This window comes from Phalacrocorax aristotelis, chromosome 1 (genome assembly GCF_949628215.1).
Source record: "Phalacrocorax aristotelis chromosome 1, bGulAri2.1, whole genome shotgun sequence".
Lineage (NCBI taxonomy): Eukaryota > Metazoa > Chordata > Aves > Suliformes > Phalacrocoracidae > Phalacrocorax > Phalacrocorax aristotelis.
Genome location: NC_134276.1, coordinates 190,548,912 through 190,570,785, shown reverse-complemented (window position 1 = coordinate 190,570,785; position 21,874 = coordinate 190,548,912). Strand labels below are relative to the sequence as shown.

General features: G+C 36.7%; 1 protein-coding gene across 2 annotated transcripts in view; it reads left to right on the top strand.

Moving 5' to 3' along the window:
• TFEC (transcription factor EC) overlaps positions 1-20,580 on the top strand; it is a 70,222-nt gene extending 49,642 nt beyond the window's left edge. For both annotated transcript variants that reach the window (XM_075081105.1, XM_075081106.1), the window contains 5 exons: positions 990-1,104; positions 1,971-2,027; positions 6,456-6,531; positions 14,523-14,670; positions 15,621-20,580. In XM_075081105.1, the coding sequence (XP_074937206.1) occupies positions 990-1,104; positions 1,971-2,027; positions 6,456-6,531; positions 14,523-14,670; positions 15,621-16,001 (777 nt within the window). In that variant the 3' untranslated portion in view covers positions 16,002-20,580. The remainder of the gene's footprint in view (positions 1-989; positions 1,105-1,970; positions 2,028-6,455; positions 6,532-14,522; positions 14,671-15,620) is intronic.
• Positions 20,581-21,874: the final 1,294 nt, after the last annotated feature.

The following is a 21,874-nucleotide window of genomic DNA, read 5'->3' as shown; positions in this document are numbered from 1 at the left end:
CATAATAAAATGAAAAAAAACCCCAACTGTTGCTCTTATCGTCTTAGAAGGCAGTAAGAATACAAACCTTTTTCTGAACCTGAACTTGGACTCTTTTCACATGAACATACAGAAATATATAAGCTAATGATCAATGCTGAAAGGTTGGTTATATGATCATAGAAACTGAGCAGAGCCTGAACTGTTCTTTACTAAACTTCTACATATTTTAGTTACTTCAGATGTGTGAAATTATTCAAGTCAAAGTAATATTTGGGTAATTATTTGGAATCCATAGAAACATACTTTAGCCTTACTTCTCTTGAAGTGCGCTCTATGGGTTTATTTCAATAACGTATTACATTTTGGAAGGTAATAAGGATAATGGTATACATGATTCTATATGTTATGCATGTTAAAACCATTAAGTTATCTGGTCTATCCTGACAACAGCACAGTTTCTTTCCTTAAAGCATATTCTTTGATGTTCTGTCCACTCTAATTTTAACTATTGCATCTAACTGGGTCACTGAGTCTTTATACTGCTAGACCAGGCACAGTATGAAGTATCAGTTCAGAGTTTAGTGATATGGTTAAAAAATCACTGGGGAGTAGGTCAAAACCAGCAAGGTTATTTTTACTTTCAACCTAATTCATGTTTGAAGTGCAGTTGTGGTAATCCTGTTATTGGAAAATACTGTATAGAAGTAATTAAAAACCAGGCACTGGGGGCTATATCCTGCCATCAGTCTGCATCTGAAACCCAAGCAAACAGCACTTCGAAAGTTGCTTGTGGAACAGTGGCAGACTGTGACCCTTCACTTCTCAATTTTACTTAACGCTACATAATGGCAAGCTTTCCCTTTAGACTCATGTACACAGCTCCTTCTAAAGAACACCAGACTCGTATTCAAAGAAGTTTGCTCTTTGAATCATATTTTTTAATCTTTTAAGTCTTTAACTTATTTTAATATTTTCTTTTATTCTTATTTCCTCCCCTACCCCTTAAGCTATCTAGCAGCATTTTGGATATATATAACAGTGACCAGGGAATGGCACCAGCTAATATGGGTCTCACAAATGCTTCTTGCCCAGCTAATCTACCAGTAAAAAGGGAACTCACAGGTAAAAGAACGCTAAGATATTAGTATTTTATAATTTCAGAAATGATGGTGTTTCTCTTAAAAGTTGAATAAATCTTACCCATAAAATAGATGTCCATAATTAAATTCCTGAGAATATTGAAGTTTGTAGTTTCATTTAAGGAAAAGAACAAAGACCAAAGCGAAATGTTTTCTTTCTGTGCTCCTCTTAAGCAATTCAGAAACCATGTTTGCTTCTGTTTTTTATAACATCATGCTTCTAATAAACCTAATTATTTTAGGAAACACAGTGGATTCTTCCACATGTTGGCTCCTGATCAACGGTATAAATAAATTATCATCCATTAAATTTGTTCCAGGGTAGAACAAATGGTTCTTTTAAAACCTTACAATAAGGCTATTCAAGGTAAATCTATATTAGTGGATTAACAACTTTAAAAGTTACATTCAATTAATCCAAAGAATGCTAACAACCATGTACAGTTTATTAGTGTCACTCAGAGGAAACAGTGAGTTTGTTCAATATCTAACAAATCTGATTAACTCTTGCATTATGGGATATACAAATCCATATTCACATTAGTGTATTGTAAGTTTTATCCTAATGTAAAATACAGCAAACTGGAGAAAAATACCCTTCCATAGCATTTCTATGTTCTTAAATAAAATTGTGCAGTAAAAAAATCTTAAGCAACCTGCCAGACTTGCTCAAAAATTTAGTACTGGTAGAATATAGATTTGCTTATGATCTTGTTTAATAATAAAAAGAGTAATGAAGTAAAAAAACTGGAAGGCTGCTCTTTGTGACAAGAGGCCGTTTTGAAAAGGTGAAAGAAGTACTGGAATTGCAACTTAAGGACTCTTTTAATAAATGTTACTTTCTGTCAGAAGCAGATACACGAGCAATGGCAAAGGAGAGACAAAAAAAGGATAACCACAACCTCAGTAAGTATATGTTCATCTTCCATCTCATTAAATGGAATATATGGGGAATGCCGACATAATATACATTAGTTATCATGCCTCTACTCGTCTAGATCAGCATCTTAGCAGCGTAATCAAATTGAAAGTCTGCAAACACAGCTTTCTTCCCTGAAATTAATTTGTCTTTGACTTTTGTCTTTCAAAATACTTAGGATATTGTAATTAATTTCTTTCCATATCATCTCCTGCTACTATGTTTTCACTCTACAGTTGTAGATGTATCCTTCACACTTTACTTGATGTTGTCTCTGAGAACTACAGTGCAAAACAGACAAGAAAGGAGGCAGATGATGGAAAACAGAACAGTGAAAATCCAGAGTCTTCACACCTTACTGAAGCACCCAAGTGAGAGGCTGTATCTCTCTGTGGGTGATGGGAAGGAAAAAAAATGTACAGAGGATATCAGACAACCTCTAAACACTAGTTAAGCACTTAAAGTTGTGGAAATTGTATGTTGCAAAAGGAGATCAGCGCAGGACTAGGTGAGACTCATGGTGCTCTGACTCTGCTCTGATACACAAGCCCCCTAACCTCTGTAGGCTGCGGTATACTCCTGTTTCCTTTATGGACAACAGTGCAGCTACCTACAGATTTTAGGCATTTCAGTTCTAGAGGAATAGTCTTCTGTGGTTTAGGCTTTTAACATAGTGAAATTCATAGTTCAGTGTCTAAATATTAAACTCATAAAAATAAACAACATTTTGATTTATCCAGCGTAGGAAATAAATCATTTTTATTGCTGAAAGAAGATTGCCTATAAAACTAGGCAATTTTTCCCTCTAAAGGGTAATTTGGAATAAAAAACCCTGAAGGATTCTTTTTAAAAAGTGTTGAATAAAGCAATTACATTTTCCAGTTCTCCTTTCCACTTTTTTTCCAACAGAAATAGTCTGGGAGTTGAACTCGATAATCCTTATGAGTCCCTTCCAACTTGAGATATTTTATGATTCCATGAATTTAAACCTAAACTGGTAATTAACTAATAGTCATTATTTATATCTTTGTTTTCTTGTTTATATCCTTGTTCTTTGGCTATTCTGTTAATCTTAGAGGGATTTATGGCCTTACTTGCATGAAATTATCTACTTGGAAGTATGCATCCACTGGTACAATGTGCTAGCAACCACTGCGGTCAAATTTCTGCTTCTTAGCCTTTCCAGAAGGCATCCTTATTTCTGTCTGTATATTTTTGTGGATTACAGATAGACTATGTAGGTTATTAGGCCTGTTGCTAACACATCTTCTCTGAAGTGCCAGGGCAGCTGCTGCTTCTCTTGTTTGGGCAGGAATGGGGAGTTTTTGCTGGACGAGGAAAGGAAGTTGGTTGGAGTTGTCTAGAACTGTGAGAAGGGAAAAGACAGGCACACATATGCATTAGGGATGCTAGGACTTACCGTTGCCTCCACTGTTCATTTTGGCTCTGAGATCATCCTTCCTGAACACAGAAGACATGACTGAGAAATGTCCCTCACCACTGGCAGCTGAGCTGAAGGCATGCAGACTTGCAACATCTCTTCTGGTTTGGCTCCAGGTGTATACTTCAGAGCTCAAAGTCACTCTGGAGACAGCTCTACTATCTGATGGCTTGGACATATTAATCCATTACATATAAAGGATTTATTAGTGTGATTTACTCTTTTATCAGTACCAGATTTTTTAGACATGATCTGAAAAAACAGTTTTTGAAACCTGATTTTTACAAACATTAATGTTTCAGGTTGAATTAAGGTCTACATTTTACAGAAATATTCTTATACCTCCTCATACCAAGGAAGAACTAGAAAAATATTACTTTTGAAAGACCAGATCCACAGTGAAATGCTGAAAAGGAATTTAGATCTAAAAAATGGAGCCTCTTCTTCCTGTAACAGCAAGAGTTTAAACCATTACTAAATGTATTTGTTTTGTGCTTGGTTCCCTCCCCCCCCCAATAAAGTATTAAGGGTGTAATGTTTGCTTGCTATATGGTTATCCTGTCCATGTAGTTAAAAAATTAATTTTCTGGCTTAGTTTTTATATAATTTAGTACTTGAAATATTACTGATAACTTAGGATACCACTGCAACTGCAACAGACGTAAATCAGGAAAGTTCTGTTGAAACACTTTTCCAAGCTTCGAAATTTTCCCCCTAATTCACTAGCATAATCTTTTGGAGTTTATTTTCAGGAAAAAAATATAAAAGTATAAAATAAAAATAATATTGTAAGTTTCCACTTGTAAAGAGAATTTTTCTTTGCCTTCTTTTATAGCCAATGTTTAGTTGACTATTTTTTGATAAGTCTCTTGCAGAGATTTTCTACACTGTAAATATTAAACAACAGCTATTATGCTATATGACTGTATAGTTAATGCACATTTTTAAACTCTTTTTTCTCTGCCATTATTTTGCCAACATAACTGAAATACATCTTTTAAATTGCTCGGTTGCTATGTGCTTACATACACTGTGCTCTCCTACAAGATACAGCACATTCATGCCAATGGGATGAAGAGGTCACTTAACAGTATGCTCAGGAGGATTACAACCCTGTCTCCTGAATATGTGAATCATGACTACAGAACCTGAGATGCTTTAATCTGTTGAGTGAAATTCCTGTTTCTAGAGAGAGTAAGACAAGATAATACGTCTCACCAAGGCAGAGCGCTTCACCTGGGTAAATTATAACACCTGGGGTGTTCCCTGAGCTGGAATCAGCTCGGGAGGAAATGGCTGACTGCTGCACAAACCTGAAAGCCTCACAAAGACAGGAAGAAAAATACCCTTATGTATTGGAGGAAGTAAGGAACTAAAAGTGATCTATGTGGTGGGGCTGAGACTGAAAACGATGTGCTCACATGACTGTGAGAAGGTTGAAGTCAGCCTAGGAAGACCCACTGGGCTTCCCTTGACTGCACATTTCTAACTTAGCTATACCAGGCTCTAAGCACTGGCTTTTTGTACTTATATTCAAAATTAGGACATCCAACTTTAAGTGCACATCTCCATACGTGGATGAGGGGAGCATGCATCCATGTTCTAGGCTGCTCTACATGGCTCAGCTCTGGTCTGACAGGGTATAGTTGCGTTAGCATACCAAGACAAAGGTAAGGTTTTCCAAGAAGCATGGAATAACAGAAATGGCTCAGTGCAATGCCAGTGATGTACCAAAGCAGAATCCTGCCTATTCAGTGAGGTCTGGATTAAGTCAAGGTACAATGTGGAGGGAGTGGGCTAAAGTTCAAGTTTATGCCAGTGGAACATCACTGCTGGTTTCTGACAACTAGCAGAACCACAACAGGACTCCTACAGCGTTTGCCCTTCTTCCTCCTCAAAACATTTTTTTTTTCTGATAGAAAAAGAACTTTTGGCCATTTGTACAGGATTTCCACATTGTCTTTCAGTCTTGCCATAACTAGGCTACCCAGGAGATGGGTACATACAAGAAATCCCCTGACACAACGAGACGTCCTTCAGGCCTATCCACTAGAAAATGTGAGGTTCCTGCATATAAAAGCAGCTGCAGAAAAACTGGCGAGAAATCAGAGAAGAATTTTCTCTAAATTAGTGAAATGGGAAGCAGGAAGGTGTGCAGAGAAGGGGCACACACTCCAGCGTGGATACCAGTCCAATGCTGATAAAGTAGACTGAGAGCTGGGAGGGGGGAAACAGACTTTAAGAGGCTTATCTTCTCTTTTATCTTTCTAACTAAACCAAGATACCATACATAGTTTGTCTTAGGAGAAGCATAAATTTAAATACAGAAATGAGTTTTTTCTTTATTTTCTGTGTGTTTTAAAAGTTATTGTAAAAACATTTGTGCTGTCCATCATTGAAGGAAACAGAAGTGCTGGAGATGAAGTGTTTCTGGTCAGTCTTTCTCAGTTCTGGTGAAAGGATATGGTTGCAGATATGTCCTCTCTGTGGTTTGCAACACTGACAACAGAATACAAGGGGTAAAGAAGCTGTTAACCATGATCTGTAACAGGAGTTGTGACAAAATACGAAATGCTGGATGAGTTGTCTTGTGGACCTGTTGAAGTCATTAGCAAACTCCACTAAGCTGAAAACTCCATTGTGTGGGAGCAGAGTGGAGAAAGGATACATAAACATCAGAAAAAAAAGAAGTGTTAGCTCACATTTAGACAATATTTGGCTATTTCATTCTCTAGGAGCCTATCTGTAAATGGGGGAGAAACCTACGTGTAGGGTAAGGTACAGAGATGGTACTAATCATGGAGTTTGTCCTAAGAGTAAGTCAGAGACAGGTAAGAGACTATGTTGGAATTTCTGTTTGAGGAAGAAATTTTCTGCACATTGACTAACTTGTTTTTAACTAACTAAAATGTTTTATGTTGAATTTCTCCAAGAATATTTCACCATAAAAATAGTAACTTTTTCTTTTTAACAGTTGAGAGAAGAAGAAGGTATAATATTAATTACCGAATCAAGGAGCTTGGCACACTCATCCCCAAGTCTAATGATCCGTGAGTTCAACAGTCTTTCCTATAATAATGTTTATAGTTTAAATACAGGGAAAAAATCCAGACAGTTGCATATACTGGCTATAGAATTGAGTAATGGGAGACAAAATCTTCCATGCTGGGTCACTGGCTCAGATCAGGCTGTCAAAGTAACAAACCTTTGACAGATTTTTGGTGCCTGTTGGGAAAACTTATGTGAAAGGTTAATAAAATGAAAGCAATTCCAGGGTGTTTAAGAGAGACTGCCACATGAGGGAGCAAAAAAAAAAAACAAAACCCAAAGAAAACCAAAAAGAAGAAAAATGCAAGATAAGCCAAGCAACAGAAAGTCCAGTGTTCTGTCCCTGGGAGCAATTGTGTAGCATCTCTGGAGAAGGAGTGATGCTTTCAGCCCTTGCCATGGGCCCTCTAGTGGGATAAAACAAAATGCATGTTGTCACTCTGTCCTTTGCCTAAGAAAAAAAAATCAGCTTAAGGCTCTGTAGTCTAAGCATTTTTCTAAAGTTCTCCACTCAGTGCAAGGAAAACAACAGTCTTAAAATGCAAGGATAAAAATAATAATTGCTATAAATGCTATAATAATAGCATTTTATACTAATGCATATACTTACAGTAAGACAAAATGCATATTGCTTAATCTATACCAGCATTCCCTTAAAGCTTATATTTGTCATCAATATGAAAAAAGCCGCCTCGGTAGGAAAGCCTATTGCAGGATTAACAATAACAATTCAGTGTCATATTTACTGCTGAACTTCAGCCTTAGATTTCTCATGTCACTCAGGGAAGCCTTAAGACCATGCATTAGCATGATTGTGACTTGCATAAAATTGATTATAGAGATTTTGTCTTTATCATTTGCATGTCAATACAGACCTGCATGATACTTCAGATGAAAACATCTATTGATATTTCAGCCTTTTTTTTTCCTTAAGACTAAGAAACTTTTTTTTATATTAAGGATTTCTATAACAATATAAAGCTGTGTGAGACTTACATAAGTAGAAGGCTGGCATAACAGGCCACTTGGAGTGAAATCACCAGAGAGAAAGTTAACATACCACATCAATTTTAGAGCATTCACAAGCTCAGTTCCTTCTACAGTATCCACCCAAGATGAGCTAAATGGGCATGATCTTGTTATTAATATAGAATTAGGTATTACAACTGAGTTAAGAAGTGCTTTAAGTACCTAAATACAATTTTGGCCACATGTGATCCATTGTAAACACAGAGTGGTAGAAGAGTTTTACTTTTGCTGGTGCATCTTTCAGTATTCAAGACCATTTGGGCAAATAATTGAAAGATTTCTCAGAAAAACAGTGGATGGCACTGTTGGTTTGCAGCTATAAAGCAATAATGGAAGCAAGATATACTGCAATTAGAAATGGACAGAGGTACAAATTCCAGTTGCGATTTTTGGTTGCCTACAGAGGTGTTTCAGTTACATGCTTTGATCTGGATTTAGCTTTAGTTTATGAACCTATTCCGAACATTAATACCTAGAGCAATCACTTAAGGTCTTATTAAAATGTATGATCTGGACCTATAACTTTGCTCTAGGAAGTGAATGATGGATTCTACCCACAGATTTTGGTGTTGTTGCCTGATGGAAAAGTTTCAGGTATGGATCCTGAAGATATCACCTTTTCTTGTTTTAGTCTGCAAACCCATGACTGAGTTCAACAGTGTGACAGCCCCAAAGTGGCTTATGTTTACAAATGCACAAGGTGAATTTAAGTGTCTCTTGTTCTGGGGTCTGCTGTCTTCAAAAGGCTGGTAATCAGCCCTCCTTTTCAAAATAGGCCTTTTTAAAGACTTTCAAGTTTGTATTCAGAAAAAAAAGGCATGAAAAGGTGCAGGATGCTTTTGAAAAACTAGGTTATAACATAACTTTGCTATAGTTTGGTGCCAGACTGAATTAATCCAAAGAAATGTAAACACATTTTATATATTTGTAGGTGGAAACACATTAATTTGACCAGCTTGTTTTGTTGTCTGAGCAGATCAAAATTATTATTTCTTTCTGGTATGGTCCTGTGTTGCCGAATCATAACTCAGTGTCCTTACCCTCTCTTTCAGTTCTTGCTTTTTCCTTTATAACACTTTACTGTGCCCCCAATATGCCCTCTTCTTCTTTGAAAGAAAGAGATGTGTTATCTCTTACAATACTTTATCTGTAATATTTTATCACACATAGCATTTTCACCTCATATATTGATTTTAGAAGATTCTTCTTATAGTGGGAACTTAGCTGGAAAAGGAGAAACCTTACTGATGCTTGGACTAAAGACAGTGAAGCAAATCAGCCTTTGCATTAAAGAGCAAATACTACTATAACTAAGCCATTGTGGTTAGCATGCCTGTCCCAGTAGGCTTGCTTCGAGAAGATTGCATTCAGAATCAGGAACAGAAAAGGACATTTTTGATGCTACTTGGGAACCTTTTATGATTTATATTTCTTAGAAGTGGGGCGTGGGGTTTTTATTTCGCTTTTGTTTTGTTAGTTATATAGTGGACTTGTTTGGCTCCTGCAGAGCTTCCTCAGGGACTTTCTTTTGACTGGCTTAAACCCCTATTCTTTTCACGTTCTTTTTTAAATTTAATTATGAAAAGTGTGGATTACATTGCTTAAATGAATGGGTGTTTTAAGTTCACTTCATCAGCAGTAGAAAATGGAGATAAGTTGCAAAGAACTTTGACTCTTTTGTTTAATTTTCAGTGCTTAGATATCCAAGTGGTAGATTGTTCAGAAATGCAAAACAATTTTACAGAATAATTCAAAAATAGAATAAAAAAAGGCCCAAAATACCCAGTCATATTTTGCTGAAAAACTCATAACCTGCTTTTTTTAAATATACCTACCTTTCCATTCATGATTCCTTTGTGTTCAGCTTTTCAGAACCCAGTTTTAGGTGGTTAACAGGACTTCACATTGTGATAGAGTCTGGAAATGCCTATTCAAGAAATGTTTTATGGAAGCTGGACAAGAATTGCCAGAAATACTAAGGAAAAAAAATATTTCCTTTAAGAATTCTAGTCGTTTTACAGAACCAGGATGTGAGAACCGCTGTGGGTTGGCCTCGCTCTCCCTCTGCTCTCTACCTCTGCCTGTGCCTGACCCATGTGTTGTCTGTGGACAGACCCACTAACAGCCAGCATGGCCACATTTCTTGTAAAGGAAAATCTTGTGTACACTCATCCTATTATAAAATGGAAACTTGGTACCCCTTTCAGGAGAATACACTTTGTAATTGTGCAGGTCATCAAAACAAGTACAAAGGTTTCAAAGTATTTCTTTGAGCAAGCATAGTTTAAAGCTAATTTCTCAGAAGTAGGGAAAGAAATGGTCTGCAAACACACTTTCAACTTCACAGATGTATTTATTACTAGTAAATAGTCTGTGGCTGGCAAACTCCGTGACTATCACCCCCTACCAACCTCCGTTTTTGTTAATTAGATTCAATCTTAGATGATCAGATGCTCTTGTCCTTCCTACAGGAGTTCAACTTGTGTAAACTAGTGAAGCTCCTTTGACTTCAACAAGTTACCTTAATGGAAATGAGCTGAAGATCAGTGTCATGGCTATGCTTCCTTTCTGAATGAGAAACTCTCCTAGAGTTACATGTTTGGGTCTGGGCATCTGAGCTTTGTAGAAAGATTCAACTGGCAAAGTTAGGAGGAGATAGGGTTCAGGGACTAATAAAACACAATGTGTTTTTTACTTATTTGTTACTTGTCCATGTAAAACATGTTAAGTGTGGTAGATCTCTTTTAAATAAACTAGATGATAACACATGCCTAGCTTGCTAAAAATTTTGAATTATTGTACCAAATTCACACACAGAAACAAAGACACAATTCTCCTTTGCAGAGGTCATTGCTGATGACCAGACCTGCAAAACTTCTTACTGCTCTCAACTGACTTGTTTCACGTGTAGTTTCCCATGGTATTGACAATAAAAATGAAGTATAAGGAAAAAAAAAGAAAGGAATTAATAGGCAGTGAAAGAAAAGAATTCTTGCCATCTCCCAAGACTAGTTGTTCCATATCGAACTTTGTAGGTTCAAAAGAGTTATAAATGCAACTGTTTTGTCTGTCCTTATAAAGCTGTTTCCAGTGAAATGACTAACAACTGCCAGTGGCTGCTCAGTTTTTAAAGGTTCTCAGATGGGTTTGTAGGCCTTGTCATTTCAGATTTTATCTGTATTATATATTGAGCAAGCACAACATATCAATCTCTTAAGAGCAAAAAACAATTTCCTAGTGCCACTTTAATAATTTTTCAGCTAACTTTATTTGCACCCAATTTAGAATGCATCATTTTCAGAGGAATAATAGAAGACTGGTCAGAGAATTTCTGAATTCTTCTTATGCACTTTCTGTGCTTGGATTTAATCAGTTTTCAAATGCTGAGGTGTTTTTTCCTTCCCATCATAGATGAATCTGCTTGCCTGCCTGCTAAGCAGCGCTAGATGCATTGCAGACTATTGCTATGCAGGTACTGTGCTATTTGCCTTCATCTTTACTGGTTATACTGCTGCCCTTCCAACCCTGCACATCTGCATGGAGCCTCTGTTTCTCCATAGTCCTGTGACTGCTGTATGGTGCTCTGGGCTAAAATGGATGGAGAGTGTCTGCAATGCAGAACCAGCACAGACATCTTCAGTATTTTCTTTTGCTCCTGGTATAGAGAGACATGGAGTGAAAGGCACATTTACTTCTAAGGTCACCAGCTGATCCTTTGCTGTGTTGCCTTCAGACATTGGAAGATTTAACTTCAGTATTCCTCATTTAATAAGACACCAACCAGTATATGTATATATGTGTAGAGATGTAGAAGATATGTGGGATACACGCACAGCCACACGCACACATACACAATAAAATAACAGTTTCTTAAATGATAATAGTAACCACAGCATTTTCATCCTAGATATCCATGATGGTTTTGTGTCTCAGATTTGTAAATACTACCACAAGAGATACCTACTCATACGTATCTCATGCAGACGCTGACCAGATCCATCTCTCTGGCAGTCTGAATCCAGGAATTAGCCCTCTAGTGAAGATTTATTTCAACTTATGAGAAAAAATATCATTACCATATATGTAAAAATTCAAGCTCTCAAGGTAACATGAACTAAAATTAAGCAATATCACAAAGGTTGTCAATTATGTGTAACATGAATAACTTTCATCACAAAAAGATGCCAAATACAGCCATGAATTCATACGTCAATGAGAAAAATTAAACAAAGATATTTTTGTCTGAATTAGATTTTGAATTCATAATATTTTATAATTGACATGATTTTTTGTGAAATCACTATGACATATTTGCCACATATGTGATATATGCATATTTTTCTCCTGCTGTTGCATGTCTTAATTATTTCCATTTTGCCAGCTATGGATTAATTTCTAATTTCATAGTGCTACATTTTTATGTTCAGACCATCAGTCCAAAACTGGCTTGGTTTTGTCTTAATTACATGCTCAGAGGAGCTGACCCGCCTTACCTATGCAGATCGTGTTTCTCCAGAGTTTATGACATAGGTTTTTCTGTCACTGTAGCGCTTTTCAAAGTTGCCATGAAAATGTCCTGAATCAGTTGTTTTCACCTGAAATAAAAACAAAAGCCTACTGTAATTCTGAGCTGGATATAGCACGTATAGGTCATATCTGAGATGGCAGTGGAGATTCCCGGGTTGAAATGTTGTTTTTCTCTTAACTTCATCTGCTCTGATTTATTCAGGAGTGCTCTGGTGTAGGCAGAGAGGCACCTCGCTGCCTTTCAAGCTCCACTGCAATTTGGGCGTAGAGGAGGGACCGCTCAGTATTTTGCCTCTCGAGGTCTGAAGAAATCAAGATTAATAATGTGGTGATGGCAGTAAAGATTTGTCCAGAAAATAAGCATCATGTGTACTAAAAATTCCCTTAACCTTTACAGTTTGAACATAGGGATCCCACGTGGAAGGAGAAAGCCCTCTCCTAGGAGGGAGTCCATGGGATGCTGGCAGGAAAATGTTATGTCCTCCCTCCTGGGCAAGGTGTACAGGGAAAGGAAGGAGGAGGCAGAAGAATTGCCAAGAGATGATTCAGCTGTCACAAGGGAGACAGGTTCTGCTCTTGGCTCCCACTCCTACCTCTGCTTTAGTTTCTTTGACCAAGGATGGTCTAAATGAGACAACATGCCCACTTCAGTGCACAGCCTCTGATGTTTTGGCTTTGTAGCCGGCAGGGTCTGAGACAATAATTATTTTCTCTCTGACCTCCTCTCCTTCTAATCCCAAAAGCTGTGCGTTCCTGGCCCATGTCACTGAGGCGAGGGGAAGTCCCAGTGTGCTGGAGCCCCACGGTTTGCGTGCTGCCCAGAGAGGACAGAGATGTGAATCTGAGCCCTATCTGGTCAAAAAGCTGGTTCTCCCAAATCTCTAGCAAATGAACTAAATACTAGGATATGGTTAAACACTGTGATGCTTTATTACAATTACAAATAATTTTGCATATTCTTCTGAGCATCTTTAAAGCTGTCAGCTCCATAAGGTTTTATCCCTAGTACAGTGCCTCAGGAAAGGCTGGGTGGTCTGGGTCCCCAAACCCTGTACCTGCCTGGCTTTTGCCCTGTGCATTCACTAGGAAGACAACTGCCTTAGTGGTGGTCTGTAAGGGTGCTTAGCCTTGGGGTAAGGGTGCAAAGTTCCTTAGGTGTTTACTCTGAGAGGCTGAATGTAAAGCATAGGCACTTCTGCAGCAAATCCACACCAGATCACAGTTCTACTCTCCAGAGGTGCACATGTGAGTAGGAGCAAGTCTCATGAACTAAAGCAATCAAGTAATAATGGAAAGTGATTGACTAGAGTATAATTAATATTTTTTTTACTCTATAAATGCAGTGTATATGTTTTCCAAATAGGTACAAAAAAATAATGCACTAATCTGATTACTTGTTACTCCCAACTTCAGTCTTACTGGTTTAAATAGCTTTTCCCTTTTCAGGTTGCTTTAAAGGACCAGAACCTCTGCCAATCTTCTGCTTGGTCTAAGCCATTTTGCGGTGCTGTGCATAGTTTGGAAAAACCCTTCTGTCTATATTTAATGTAGTGGGCCCATCCTGTATCATAAAATACTGAACTTTATTAGAAATTAAACACTTTCAACAAACTTAATTCTTGTTCCAAGGCCTCCGAGACCTTACATAAAGGAATACATGGAAAGTCGATAGAAGGGTACATGAAAGTCCTTAAATATATGCATTTGAACAAGTCTACTGTTGTTAGTAAGACTCGTTGTAAGCTGGAAGTTAAACCATGTTTTCCTGAATGATGGACAAGTTTAATCTTATTTTTTTGCAAGGCTTTTATTTGAGTTAGGGTCTGCATGTAGCTGTGGATTTTAATTTGGTTTATATTGTTTCAAGATTTTTGAATGGGATTTTTGTCATTCCATAGCAATTATGGTTACCAAAGTGTGATTTGTCTGGTCTATCATCAATGAGGAGAGGCATTCAGCACAGACCGTTTTTTTCTCAACAAGCATAAAAGCAACCTCATTAGTAAGTCAGGTAAAAGGAGTAGTATATTCAAAATGATCTTTAAAAATTTAGGCTTAAGTCCTCAGTAATGTATATTTCCTAGTTCATTAATGCAGAAATACTGCACATAGATTTTAATCTTAGAGTTAATAATAAAAGCAATTTTCACTAAAAATATAAAAACTGTAATGGTAGAATCATGATATTGCATTTAGCTCTTCCACAAAAAGTCACTTTATTACTTTCTTTTGACACTTATTTTCATTCTGGGATTAATTTTACTATATAAGGGCTTCTTAACTATTCTATTAAAATTTCCATTCAGAAGCAATAATATCTAAGAGTGAATAATAGTCATGTAAATCATTATTTCATATTAATGTAAAAGATTTTGTAAGTTCTTATGAATTCTGCTGACATGCACAATTGTGAAAAGGTTATCTCTACATTCTGCAGTGATATGCGCTGGAACAAAGGAACTATTTTAAAAGCATCAGTGGAGTACATCAAGTGGCTACAAAAAGAACAACAGAGAGCCAGAGAATTAGAACACAGGCAGAAGAAATTAGAGCATGCTAACAGAAGACTTCTACTCCGAATTCAGGTTTGTATAAGAGCATTGCCATGAACTACAAAGCTTTCTCAGTACTTACCCCTCATCAAGCTTTATTAATCTATATGATTTTTCCCCAAATGACATTTATTAAAAATGAACTGGCTTTCCCTATTTATTGCTGTGTATATTGGGAAGGGGGTATTTTTTAGATTTCTAGGAAATTCCTTTGATAATTAGACCTTACATAAAGGAATGCATGGAAAGTTAGTAAAGTATTTGTACAAAGAGTTTCCTTATGTATGTACTAGAGCCAGAGGAAGACAAAAAAAGGAAGAAAAATATATATCCCTGCAGCCAAAAATCAATACTGGGCACAAAATTCCCTTTAGCATTTTCATTTTCCCTTTTAACGATTTCACACATTCCTTGGGTATAGTGTGCCATGTAACATCTGGAAGTGGCAGAATATGGTCCTGCATGACTTGAAATGCAGGATTTGAATACATACGCATATGAAGGTGAGATAGATGGATAGATAGATAGATAGAAAGATAGATAGAAAGATAGATAGATAGATAGATAGACAGACAGACTTAAAATCAATCACCTTATATATGGTGATTTACACATATATTTGTATATCATAAGCATAATCAAGTAAAGTATCTTCTGTTCCTCTGGATAGCAGTGGACAACAAATGAGAAAGTTGCAATGTTCTTCTGTCACCTTTATTGGATTCAGTATGCAATGGTTTTAAAGAGGCTGCCCTACCTCCTGTTCCTGTAGGACAGTTGCTTAATGACAGGAAGGGAAATAAAAATACTCGAGTGGCAAATGTTCATGGATTAACAATTTCATATTTTAAGATGTGCTCTCACAACTGGACAAAAGGTAAAATTAATTTGCGTGTACAACCCTTAGACTTATTGCGATAGTTCTGAAAACACTGTTTTGTCTTTTAAAGTCATTATCTAACTGTTTTTTTTAAAAATGTTAGGAACTAGAGATCCAGGCACGTGCACACGGCCTTCCAGTCATGTCTTCACTCAGTGCTGTCGATTTAGCTGCACAGGTCATCAAGCAACAGTCTTATCCAGAGGAGAACTCTGTAGACTACTCTCAACAAATGCCTCTGGCACATGGACAAAATTCTGATGTTTGCGATGGATCTACAGCCTTTTCTGATCCACTTTCACACTTCACGGATTTGTCCTTCAGCGCAGCTTTAAAAGAAGAGCAACGGCTAGAGGAAATTTTACTGGATGACACCGTGTCACCATTTGGAACAGACCCACTCTTGTCCTCTACATCCCCAGCCGCATCGAAGGAGAGCAGCAGGAGGAGCAGCTTTAGCACAGATGAAGGAGATGATTTATAAAAGCAGAAAGGGCCTCATACTTCTCTAAACCACTTACTAGAAGACTGAGTTGAACATAAGCATGGTGTTTATGCTTATTTTAAATATGAATAAGGAGAGCCACCGTGAAGATAAGTTACTACATGACAAGGGTTTAAATCAGCACTTACTTCACAGGAAATTGAGATGGACATGAACTCATATCACTTTGTCCCAAATTTACATCCTCTGTTCGCAGCTGACATTTGCACAAATCCTTCTTCACTGGCATGTTTTTACTATTGTTCCATGACTTTTTACAGCCCTATGAGAATGGCTACCACAAAAGGAATGCCCATGTTATAAAAGTGTATTCAAACTCTCCCTTCAATCTGCATTCACTATTCTCTGCTATAAACATGAGTTTTAGTCACTTTTTAATTTCTCTTTTTTTATATAACTAAAAATTCTACAAAATGTGAAGCAACAGGGAACTATTTTAGCTGGGAACTATAGAGATGTTACAGGTTTTAAATCTGAAAAAACAGATGGCAATGCTTTCATACAAGTGAAGTGAGCATGACATTTAAACTGCATAGGCTTCTCTTTAAAAGGAGACAATCCAATAAACTTTTCATGGAATTCCATCTTTTTTTATTTCCTTTGTAGAAAAAGAACAGGCTTTTAATATATATTTTAATGATGCAGAAAAAAAAATGGAAACTAACACAATGACAGAGACTCAAACAAACTCAGAAAAAGATGCGACATTGCAGCAGAAAGACTGTATGGATGTACAATTTGATAGAAATGCTCTGTGTTACAACGAGCACAAGTTAAAAAAAACACTACCAGTGACAGTGCTATGTCAGCTGCTTATTCCAAGAATATTCAAACTGTGTTCTTTTTTGTGTGGAAGAGATTAGAATTCAAAAACATGACAGTGTGCTCCTAGACAACACTTTCAGTGTCCTTTGGCAGCACAGTAAGGTTTTTCCAAAGGGACTCCATCTGTATGCTTGCCTCTAATCCATTTGGAAATGGAGGGAAATGGCAAGATTCCCATTGCATACACTTGAAACAAACATTTCAAATTTGGCTTTGGATTCACTACAGAAAAGCTGAAGAGGAAGACTCTTCAAACTGAAGAATTGTTGATGTGATGCTCTGCTGCTCATAACTAGCTTGCTAGGAAGGGGCGTTCAGAAAATGTGTTTTGATGACTCAGTAAAGGCTTGGCAGTTGGAGGGCAGGTAGAAGGCATATCATTTCTACACATAGTGAAATTCTGGAGGGTGATGCATGTTCCTGGAGGACATTAAGTGCAATCATTCTGATTGTAATATTAATACATGGGAAAATAAGCTGGCACAGGTTCTTCATAGCTTTTCCTCAACCAGAGCCAAAAGATCACATTAGGGAGTTCTCTAATGATTCAAAATATGTTTCAAAAGTGTGTATTAATTTTGCTGTCACTGAGCCTGCCTCATGGCCCAGAAGTGTCACAGGATTGGAAAGAGTAAGAAGAGATTAAAATGGATTGTTGTCTCTGTGTTAACTTTTTAAAAAGTGTTTAAACCTATTACCCAAGAACAGAGCAATCGTTTCCTCCTATTGCCTCTTCTGCTATTGGTACCTGGGTCCTCCTCACAGTCCTTGAGAAGTTTGTGTTCCTCCAGGGCTGCAGCCCGTTCCTGACCAACCCAGATAGTGACACAGTAGTTTTTTAAATGGAAAGTTATCAGTGGGATAATAAATTATGTCTGGATGGCTATGAAGGATGATGGAGTATCCAATTTCACAAGAATATTTATGTTTTTAGGAAACTCAAGGATTTCTATGAGCCTATGCAAACTACTTGGATGTAAGCTGAACAGAACAGAACTGATCATGTTACTCATGTGTGGGGTCCCAGACAACCCAGCACACACCTGACCCTCAGAAGCAGCTAAGATATGCTTCCACTGCATGGTTAAAAATAATAACAACACCCACCTTCTGGTAATTTTTTTTTAATGTGGACAAAAGGGGTGGAACGGCACCTGAGAATTAACCAAAGTACTGATAGTACTGATCAGCATTTTGATTGGAGTGCTTCTATAAGAAGAGGAACAACTTTGTCATAGTTTTACCAAAGACTAGCTAATATTGACATTTGAACACAAAATATGATAAATTAAAAGTAAAATTTTTGCCCACATTATGTCTCGTGTAGGATGCATTTCAACTGATGAAAGGAGGGGATACTTGGTTGACAGCATATGCCATTTGTCCTTGTACTGCAGTTTCTAATACATTAGTTCTAAATACACCAGTGTGGATTGCTCATAATGGAGAAAAAGAAATTAAATATGAATGTATTACATGGTTTTCCCATTGAACTTTTACACGGGAGTTAGACCATACTTCTGAACTATATTGACTTTAAGTAACTTCCTGAATTTCATCACTTCTGTAAGCACTGTTCTAATAAAAACCATTATAGTGTTTCCATTAAATTTTTTTAAGTCGATTTTCATCCTTCTGACAATTGCTCCAGTCTGAAGCACCAGATTTTTTCTCTCTTCTTGCATGAGAAACTTAACAGAAAATTGTGAATGCTTCTTTTGCAATATTCCGCCATTGCATCTATCATTAAGCATATTCAAGCTCTCTTCATTCACACAAAATCCCCAACCCCACTGCCCAAAACACTAAACGTATCCACACCTGCAGGTGTGTATTATGGCGATGTTGTTTCACTACTATTACATTTTTTCTCATAGGAAGTAATCAGAATTAATAATTTAGCTAATAACTATAACGTGTATTACAACATCACCCTTAAAATTAAGTGGCAGGGTGCAAGAAACAGTAATCTAGGACATTGTGGGGGTGAATAGGTGGTACGGAAGGCATTTGGATGTGTGTGCTGGTAACCATATCCCAGACTTTCTGGAGTAAGTGCTCCCTCTCCCACCCCAGATTTGGTGAGCTTGTTGGGAAGCTGAGAGGACTGTTGGAGCAGAGCAGACCGTGGTCCTACCATCTTGCACAGAGGAAAGGGATTTCATGGCTACAGGGACAAATCCTGCTGTCCTTCCTCAGGCAGAATTTCTTTTCTACCCAAGTGAGTTCTATTGGACTAAAATGTGGCGCAAGCGAAATACACTTTTTAGCTATTTCCCACAGAGATCTGTTTAAGGAAATCTCATGAAAGAGGTACATAATATGTCTGTGGCTCTGGGCCTAGAAAAGAATTTAAAGACGTATGGAGTTTGACCTCAAGCAGGGCAGGGGGTAAGGGGAACCGGCTATTTTTGTCAAGACGTATTAAATGAAGAGTTTTTGCTTGTTTTCAGTAACAGCTGTTCGAAGCTGGTGGACATATTCCTACAGAATACACAAAAGAGTGGACTGATAATTACACAAAAGGAAAGGGAGTTGAAATATTAACATCCTGTTTAATTCATGAAATGGATATAGATACTATACTAAGAAGAGAAACCTAAATTATTTCATTGTGCATAGCATGGATAGTGTGAAAAGCTACAGAAAGTGCGAACAGTTTTAACAAACAGGAACACAGTTGCTTTATATAGTAAAATAACTAAGTATAATTCAGTCATTTAATCTTAATAAGAACATTGTTATTATAATACATTTTGACTTTAATAGGGCTGTATATATGAATGGAGGATGTAAAATTATTGTAATTTAAAATTATGTTAAGTCTCTTAGATAAGTAAAGGCATTTACATTACTATTATGAGACTGTAGAATATTTTTATAATAATTGCTATTTTTCATTGTTAACCGTATCTTGTTTTCTAAGTCAATGTATGCAGATAGAATGTCCTTTATTATGCACTGTACATGAAATCTTTTTAAAATTACATTTTATACATGCTGGTATTTTATGTTTATTATATGAATACAATTAAAGGACTGAAATTAAAACATCTTTTTATATGTCCCTTGTGAAACTTCACTATCCAGTCCCTCAAAGAATGCCATCACAAGACAATATAATAACATCCGCTAAGAACATCTGAGATACCTAACAGACAAAACACTTCACAACTGCTAAACATTTAGTCCATTATGATACATCATGATCCAGTAGCCTCCCATTAATAAAAATAATTGATACATTCTTTAATATGGTCTCCTGCCATCTGCTTATTCCTGCTGCTAAGGCTTTGATTTATGGAAAGTGTTTTCAGAATGTTGCAAAATTGCTAGCAGGCATGATGATATCAGTTAAATCACTAAGAAGCTCTACAAAAACCTTTTAATGTACTAGATGTTCCCCAGACAATCTAGGATAAACAGAATATTGTATTTTAAGATGTAAAACATTTTCTTAAAGCTGATAATTAGGTAGCATTTGGCACTAAAAGATACTCTTACTTAATGAATTAAGTAAGGATTTGGATTGCATTTTGAATTCCTAATATCAAAAGTGCTGCTTTCTTCAGAAGATATTTGGTGCTTTCTGTGCATGAAATGATGCAAAAGTTGTGGAGTAGTAATATATATTTCAGCTGTAGTTTTGTAATAGTTCATTGTTTCATGTAAAATAGTGCTCATTGTTTGTGTACATCAGATAAGCATTCTATTTGTAATAAAGATGTTCTCCAGGCTCTTTACTGCATCAAATCATTAAGACACCCCTATCAGTATTAAAACAGAATATTATTATAAATTTTATTTAAAGTTCAGTGATTAGCCATGGAAAGAAGCTTTGCTTTTTTACATATTTATTATGCACTTAGGATTTGATCATAAAAGGTACTCAGCTCCTTTGTGAGGGACTGAGAGTCCCCAGTTCTCTTTGAAGAAAGGCAATGCTCAGCCTGTTGCAGACTCAGACACTTAATGATTAAATAAACAGTATCAGAAAATAAAATCAAAAGTTATTTCAGAGATTAGAAAAGCACTATGTGATACACTGCTTGATTAAAAGTAGTGATATTTGCAACTGACAGACAAACAGATTTAATGTCAGCATCATTTGTACTGACAACCAATGGGAGATTAGGGGAAAACATATGAAGTTGTGATAATAATCAGACCAAGAGTCTAATTATAAAGGAGGCTGCAGCAGTGAAGTATGCTAAAGCTTATTGGTTAAATCACTGGTACCCATCAAGTTAAATATATATCAGTTTCATTAATTGGTAACCACAAGACAAGTGTTCTATATTCAGGGCGGTGATGATTTTGATATAATCCACCTCATTGTGGTTAAGTATATGATTCATGTAATAAGAAAAAGGTGCCTCCAGGCTATTGTTCCTAGCATGGATTAAAATTTACATATTGCTTCTCCTTATGTCAAAACATCTGGTGCCTGCAAATGCTAACATTTTGTTAAAAAGTTTCACGAGATAGGAAAAATGGATTGGAAACATTGTATGTGAATCATTCAAGCATTACAATGGAATAAGAGGCTGAGTTATGAACAGGCAGCTTGAACAATAGTATAATCAGAAAGATTCATATGCTCATGAGTTTGATAGGCAACACTTTGTATAAGAAGGGGAAATGCCCCAAATCATAAGTAACCAGTATTTTTTTTAATGACATTGAGATATATCATCTCACTTACTTTCCAAACGGCATTTTTCCCCCAAATAAGATCTCTGTACCTAAGTATATGTAGTTAGTGATAAAATTGTGGCTAATACATTAATTTCTTTCATGCACTATAGCATGCTGCCATCCCTACCTGCCATGTAGTTTCCTCTGAAAGTTTCATTACTATTATTTTTACTCTCTGATTTTACAGCAGCATATCAGGGTTTGGCAGGGTAGACCTCAAAAGATTTGGATGGCCAGTTACCCTAATCGTCTTCTTTCCTTGGAAAATCTAACATTCCTTGTATCAGCGCCTAGACCCTAGACTGAAGGTCTTTTCCTGTTTGATTTCT